The 7,875-nt window shown below is 41.0% G+C and overlaps 1 protein-coding gene across 1 annotated transcript; it reads left to right on the top strand.

The window, feature by feature from the left end:
* Nucleotides 1-1,433: 1,433 nt before the first annotated feature.
* On the top strand, nt 1,434-7,224 carry LOC147897584 (uncharacterized). The gene is made up of 2 exons (XM_087380052.1): nt 1,434-1,699; nt 6,351-7,224. The coding sequence occupies exons 1-2, from the start codon at nt 1,434-1,436 to the stop codon at nt 7,222-7,224; spliced, it is 1,140 nt and encodes a 379-aa protein (XP_087236178.1).
* The last annotated feature ends 651 nt before the right edge of the window (nt 7,225-7,875 follow it).

The following is a 7,875-nucleotide window of genomic DNA, read 5'->3' as shown; positions in this document are numbered from 1 at the left end:
TATTAAGTCTGCAAGCTCATCTATGTTCAAATCCTTGGCCTCCTTGGATTGCTCCTTAGAAACCCTAGACGAACTCGCGTCAGGATCCTTGGATCCCGTAATCGAGGGTACTGATGTATTAGTGGTCTCGTCGCCCTCTCTCATGTTATCTCCTAACCTGATCGCTTCTTTATTGCATGTCTCGAAGGATGTGATATTCAAGACTGTAAGTTGATCATGCAGTTTTGAACTTCTTAACCCCAATAAAAATCGAGGCAAGAGTTGTTCATTGCTGAGTCTTTCATGAGGCTCGCACCTTGCATTCAAGTGTTTGATTTTAGCAATGTAATCTCGCAAGGAGTCTTTACCCTGTTTAACTTGATTTAACTGATTTACAGGGCTCCACTTTGGACCTTTTAGAGAATACTCCAAAATGAACGACCCTCTTAATGTTTCCCACGTATCCTTCTCCTCATTTTTAAGCGCTTGATACCACGCACCTACCTTGCCATCAAATTGGATCCCAAAGGCTCCAATCTTATCGCCATCGGAGACATCTTCGAATGCAGCACATACTTGTTCAAACCGTTCTACATATGTGATCGGATCACTTTCTCCTTGGAATTTCGTGATTAACTTGGCAATGGTAATGGATCTATTTCTAGACCCATGATTTTCTCTAGCTACAGAAAATGCAGCTGGCGCTAGCGGCCCCCTTCCTATAGCTTGCACTAACGCCCTAAGCGCTTCATCAGAAAACACCGTCTGATGAATAGGAGGTGGCTGTTGATATGGCATTTGTGGTGGATTTGGATATGCATAAGTTGGTTGTGGGGGAACATAGGCTTGTTGGGTTGGGACCGGTCGTGGATACTGTCTCATGTGAGGATCCACATAATAAGATGTGCTTGGTGTTTCAGGCAGTGGATTCACCGTTGGACGAGATTTCGTGAATGTTGGTCCTATTGACACCGGGTTAAATCTAGGTATCAGCCCTTGATAAGCTATTGTTAAGATCGATGGTCGTGCCATTGGAGGTCTATCTGGAAAGTATGGCACAAGTCTTTGTGGTTGAGGCATCCTCTCGACATTTGCCTTGCTGTGTATTCATATATGATCTATAACTTCCTTGAGGATCAGATGGTCGTGCCTCCGAATCAAATCGAAAGACTAGACCGCCTTCAGCATGTAGGTTCTAAGAATGTAGATCATTTGCAGAGGGTGTCGTCATCACCCTCGTCGTGTTTTCCGCAACAATAGGAGGTCCTGAAGTCACTGTGGTTGTGCAAGCCAACAGATTTATGTCTTGTGTGTTCTCAAAAAGTTGAGCTCGTGGGTCAAATCTTCCAAAGAAATTGGTAATTCCCTCATAAATCCTATTGGAGGTTGACTACGTCGAGGACTGAGTCCCTATGTTTGGAGTAATGAAAACTTGAACTTCATTCTGGTCAGACATGTTGTCCTCCATGCTCATAGTCTTGTCTGTGCTTGCTTCGTATTCAAACAATGGTCCTAGCACAGATGATGTGCTGTTCAATGAAGATCTTTCTCTAGCGGTTACACTTGAGCCCAAAATGGCCTCTAAGTCAACGTTTGAAGTACTATCTTCTGGAACAATTTCAGATCCTAAGGTACGACCGGACCTAAGGTGCATGTATGTTACTAAGGTTCAGGTGAAGTTGAGTTCTGCTGTCAATGTGTTCAGGCTATCACAGGCAAAGTGTGCAGTTCTGGTGCAAAGAATTATTGCAGCGCCCTAAATTGTTTGGGCTCTTCACTCACTTTGGCTGATCAATGCACTGGTGTTATGGAAATGTTAACCTTTTCTGGTGATGGTGTAGGTCTCTGATGCAATATAATAATGCAGCGTGCTGCATTAAATTATTTCAGCGCCCTGGCTTTTTTGACTTTGTTTGACTTTTTGGGTTGAATTTGAATTGGAGCACTTCATGAAAACACTCTCAGAATCTAAGTATTGGTCAGTTCACAGGGTCACGTTGCAATAATTATTGCAACGCCGGTGCAATAACAGACTGATTGACAGATTGGTGGTTAATTAAGTGGTTTCGGGTTTTGTGTTCACTGAATCATAGCTAATTTTGAAAAAGTCAAGTTTAATTAATGCAGCGCCGATGCAATAAATGCTGACAGGCTGGTGCATTAAATTCTTTGACAGGTAGGTGCTGATAGCTGTCAGTGACTGTTGGAGCTTATTACAGTGCCCTAGAACACTAATGTAGAGCCGATGACTCCGACGTTAGTTTTAACCCTTTTGTCCATTTTTTTGGTGTTTTTTCTAATCTGTGATTTGTGCACAGTGATCTGTGGGTGCTCTACTAACTATGTGAAGCTAAACAAAAAACAACAACTTAAAAAACTCGAAATGAAGAAAGTGGGTTTTTGACCTCACAAGCCTCTTCCTGGGTCATTTCTTGCCCAAAAGATGACTGTGATAGGTCGTTTCTGATGTACAAGAACTACTTTTTATGGATCTAAACTCAAAACAACAAAAAACAACTTCTTAAAACTTGTTTTTGATTTTTCTAGCCCCTTGGCCACTCTTCCTTCCCTACTCTCCTTTGCAACCAACTAACGGTTTGGAAAGGGTAACTACAAGGAATACAATAGCAAGAACCTAAGCAAGGTTGCTTACCTCCCCGGCAACCACACCAAAATTTGTTAAGTCTTCTTGACGGAGACCAACGTGTCGTGGGGATCTTCAACCGAGCCGCTATGGAGAGATCAACCTCCAAGCCACTTCCTTGTGAGAGATGGTTCACTCGCTACTGCTGTGGTGTTGTCACTGGCACCGTCCTCAGATTCTAACTCGTGCTACTACACGATCGTAAGGGGGAGAGGGAGGAGATGAAGAGAAGAGAGAATCGTGAGCGTGGTGAATGGGAAAACGATCGTAAGCGTAGCAACAAAATGAAAGCAAGATGGAAAGAAAGGAAGCATGACACAACACAATAGTGAGGGAAGCTTTGCTCTCTATTCCACTCCTTCAAGCAAGGAAGAATGAAGACCAAGGTCAACACCCTTGGCTTTTATACAATGACCTTTTGAAGGGAGGTTCGATCCTAAAAAGGGGCCTAGCCCTCTAGTCCTTTCTCTCTTTGTTGGCCCACGACCTATATTGAATGGAATACAAATGAATGGACTAAGTTACTTGCATAACAAGATTGAGTTATGTCCTCCTAGTTTGCACGCCTTGGATATCAGATGCATAATGTTGAATCAAGCAAGCACTTTGTGTTAAGACATCCACTATATAAAATTGGCATGTAGCATCTATCAAGTGGGGTTATTAAGAACCCTAATTTTCTAAAATAAAAAACCTGATTCTTTTCAATACAGTCCTCTAATATATTTGTGTTCTATAATGCCTCATGTTATAGAACATTTGACAAATATTTTAGCAACACATCACTTATCAGCATATCTTAGAAAGGGTATCACATTTTTAATTACACCAAAATTGCATGCACTTGTGGTGAGCAAAATGCACAAAAGACATGGTAGAATAATGTCTGTATGGTTGCATTTTCCTCAATGAATGGAGATCACTGCCCAAGATATTGAACAAATTCCATGCACTCTTAGGAAGTTTGAGGTGGACATTGATGTACCAAGAATACACATGGATTTGCTTTGGAAGCATTCACATGTTTGATTGTGATACATAGATCATGGTGTTGTCTAGTTAGTTGCTAGTTAGAGAGGAGCATTGGGAGGTTTTCTAGGAAATGCGTTTGTTGGGAGAGCATCCATGAGTCTACAAAAATACTCAAACATATGGCCTTGCACATGCATTTAGAAACCTACACCTCTCTAAGAATCTCTAGAGATGAAAACAAGCAAACAAAATGTAGATAGAAGAAATAACTTTTGTTACTCCAATTGTGAACCTTGGTTGAAGTTTTCAATGAGATACCACCTCAACAAGCACCATGTAGGCATGGCTACAAAAAATGTTGCATCTAGTCAATTAAGAAAATAAATAGAGGATTAATTAAGAAATGAGCACTTGAACCCATCCCTCTAGAAATAGTATTCGATGTCCCACCTTTGTAGTGGTTTTCAGACGATGCAAGCTATGTTTGAGCATCATGATTGGGTGAAGACTATGCTAGAAAGGAGCCACTTATGGAAAGGCATTGACCATGATTTAATATAGTGAAGATGAATCTAGAAATTTATATGTAATTCCTGTTTCCCTTAATGATTACGACTTTAGGATTGGTGTATCTAAGTTGAACAATGCTCAATGAAGAAATTTCAAAGGCTCTCCATATATGTTGCAAGATTTAAAGACTCGTGAGGCATCAAATATAAGGACTAGGAATGAGGGAGACTATTGAGGAGCCTTTTGGGATATTTAGTCTAGAGCATAAAGAAGATGTGGCCTCAGATCAAGAAGTGGAGGAAGATTTTTAATTTGATCCAATATTCTATTTAAAAGAATCTAGAGCAAGAGTAGCTAACGGTAACTGCGAGCAACAGATCTGTGTGATAGGTAGGAGCTGTTGGAAACCATCGCTTGCCTCAACCATCTCTTTCCTTTTTGTGCATGCACGTGTGTTTGATCACACATAAGCTAGAAAGATCTGCCTTGAATGTTAGCACAATCTCTCCTCCTACATCTTTGCAGATTAGCTTCCCAATGGCCTTAGTTTGTAGCCATGCCTTGATCACCACTCTTTCCATGAAATTGCCTTGAACTGCTTTTTGTTGGAAAAAGTGATATAGTGCAAGTTATGGTTGGTATCAGAATCCTATTTGAGTATTGCATCGATTAACGAACTTGAGTGCCATGAAGTGTGAATGTCTCTTACTTGTGGCACCCTTCTCATCACTCTTGGCAACCCTTCTTTTTAGGTCAAATTTTAACTTGGACTTATGCTCAACTTAGGCTACATTTTTGTGGATGCGACCTTGTGAACAATAAGGGCACGATCATGCTTGGCCATTGATTTGAAATCTTTGTAGGAAAGCTCACACTCATGTAGAACAAATTCATATTCATTGCAACTCCATTGATGAAGTGAAGACCTTTTTCCAAAATTTTGATTAAAGAGTGGACTTGCTACATCCATCTTTGTAGGAAAGATCACACTCATGTAGAACAAATTCATATTCATTGTTGCAACTCCATTGATGAAGTGAAGATCTTTTTCCAAAAGTTTGACTAGAGAGTGAACTTGCTACATCCATCGTATAGTTCATTATGTCCTACAAACCACTTCTCTCCTTTTGGTATGTCTTGAAAGGAGAGGGCTAATTAGTGAAATCAACCTTCAAAAGGGAAATTCATAATTTTATTTGGGTTGGTTTTCTGTGTTGGACTGATGTGAGTAGTCTAGTTGACTATAGTGCATGTTTCCTTTGTTGTGTAAATCCATAGTTGCCTCCATCCATTTCCACTAGTTTTGTGCTTTTGTTTTTGGCCCTCTTGCATCCATTTGCCTTCATTAATTTCCACTAGTTGGGTGCTTTCTGTATTTGGTCCTCTTGCATACTTTCCCATCCTTTATGATCAAAGTTGAGCTTTTGATTGGAAAATTTGTGGGGCTTCAAATTAAGGACATGCCCAATATAATTCACCTTGTTTTCTGTAAACCACTTTGCCGGGTAGCACTTCATTTGTGGGTATGTACACTGGTGCCCACATTGGGCCAAGCAATCCCCTCATCACAACATCTAGTTAGGAACATTGTGCCTTTCCTAAACAAGCAATTTTCCTTTCCTACACAAGTTCATGATGTTGTGGATATATATATATATATATCTATATATCTATCTATATATATATATATATATATAGAGAGAGAGAGAGAGAGAGAGACTCTTTAACGTCGTAGGAACAATCCCAAGAGATCACATTGATGTATCCAACGAGAGGATTTGAACAAAAAGCGTGCGAAATCTCACAAATTGCCATTGTTGGGTGATAGAGAGAGAGAAAGAGAGGGGCAATTTTTACGGAGGAGGAACAATCCCAAGATGCTTCAAAGGCATGTTCGAGGAGTCCAAGAGTTGAATCCAAATGGACATAGGGAAAATACTTGGGGCCTTTGCAGCAACCACTTAAAGGAGAAGTGGGAGTATAAGGGAGGTGGACTTAAAGGGAGGCGATAAACCATCACTCACTTTGTGAGTCATGTTCCCTCATGGTGTGGGAGGAGGATGAGGAATAATAGGGTAAGCCAAGCTGAAATGTTTTCTCCTTTCTTTCTTTCTTGTCATCATCATGCATTCTGTGCTTCATCATCATCTTCTTCTTGCGCTTCATGCACTCTGTACTTCTTCTTCTTGGGTTTCTTGTGAGGCAAGACAGACTGACAAATTTGATATCATGTGTTGCTTTGAAGGAATGGCTTGGACGAAGATGACCAATTCTATGTTGGAGCCCTCAAAAGACAGCGTCTCATCTTTGCAGGTGCTTCTTCTACTACTGCAGCTTCCGATGCTGCTATGGCTTCCTCTTTCTATCCCTACCCATCTTTGTCTTCCCTGGCCTCTTACTTTGCTGGATCTTCTTCCTCTTTATCACCCAATTTCAGCCCCTTGACTCCCATTTCTTCTTCCTATTCCTGCCTTTTCGATCGTCTCGTGTATTCTTTCACTGTCGTTCGCCTTCGAGGCTTGCCTTTCAACTGTACCGAGAGTGATGTCTACTCTTTCTTTGCTGGACTGGATGTCATCGATATCTTGCTCATCCACAAACAAGGTCGATTCTCTGGAGAGGCTTGCTGTGTCCTCGGAGCCCCTCTGCAAGTCGACTTTGCTCTCCAAAGAAACAGACAGAATATGGATCAGCATTACATCGAGGTCTTTCGGTGCAAAAAGCAGGATTACTACTCCGCAGTGGCCGCTGAAATAACAAAAAGCAACAAAACCCTAACTAGGGAATCCGCTCCAAGTTTACCTCCTCCTAAATCCTCCTCTCATAAAGAGCATCTTGAGCATATGGGTATTTTGAAGCTTAGGGGACTACCTTTCTCCGCTTCCAAGAGGGATATCATGGAGTTCTTCAAGGGTTATGGTCTGAGAGATGAGAACATTCATTTCATTGTTCACTCTGATGGTTGTGCCAGTGGTGAAGCCTTCGTGGAGTTTGATAGCCCTGATCAGTCCACGGATGCCATGTGCAGAGACAAAATGATGCTTGGAAATCACTATGTAGAGCTCTTCCCTTCTTCCTGTGAGGAGGCAACGGGGGCTATTGGTCGCTTCAGAAAGTGATACCAAATTCATCTGCAGCATTAGTTTATACCCAGAAATTTGTGGATGCCTCCTATTCCATTGGGTTACACCATCTAAAGTTTTTGGGAGGACCAATGAGAATCATTCTTGGTTCTCACTTTTCAAGCACAAGGTCGATGTCGAAACGTCAGGGTTCTGCCAAAGTCTTTGTACGAGTTGAAAGTTCAGAGAAGCATAAAGTTTTGTCCATCTCAGGTTAGATGACTAACGCTTTTGAAGATGTGCTGCATAGTAAGTTTTTCACAGTGAATGCTCCATTGAGTTTACATTTAATTTTTAGAGTTAGGTTTGTTAGTGCTCCGGCATTGTCTTTCTAGCTCTGGACTGAGGTTTAAGGGAAGAGAGAGAGAGAGAGAGAGAGAGAGAGAACTTTGACCATTGTTTTAAGTTAAGTGTGATGCAAGTTTTATCAGTAGTGAATCTACTAATAAATGTTTCCCGCACATTTCAAATCATCTTGCTTGTTCGAATGGTCTTTTATGTAAAATATTTGACTATACATGAGCATTCATAGTTTGGATGAAAACTGTTGTCTCTCTTAATACAAAGCATAGATCCTGATATGGTTTGCCCATTGTAGAAGCTCCGTATGAAAGTTTTGTGTAAATAAAGATTTTTGTGTGAATTTGT

Source organism: Dipteris shenzhenensis, chromosome 10, assembly GCF_047967505.1.
Source record: "Dipteris shenzhenensis isolate YYH24624 ecotype China chromosome 10, Dip_SZ_1.0, whole genome shotgun sequence".
NCBI classification, from domain to species: domain Eukaryota; kingdom Viridiplantae; phylum Streptophyta; class Polypodiopsida; order Gleicheniales; family Dipteridaceae; genus Dipteris; species Dipteris shenzhenensis.
The sequence above is the reverse complement of the archived record's forward strand: the minus strand, read 5'-3'. Positions and strand labels throughout refer to the sequence as shown.

Coding starts and splice junctions, on each gene's coding strand:
- LOC147897584 (XM_087380052.1), top strand. CDS start 1,434: ATGTTGTCCTCCATGCTCATAGTCTTGTCTGTGCTTGCTTCGTATTCA. Junction 1,700..6,350: donor TTCAGGCTATCACAGGCAAA/GTGTGCAGTTCT, acceptor GTTGCTTTGAAG/GAATGGCTTGGACGAAGATG.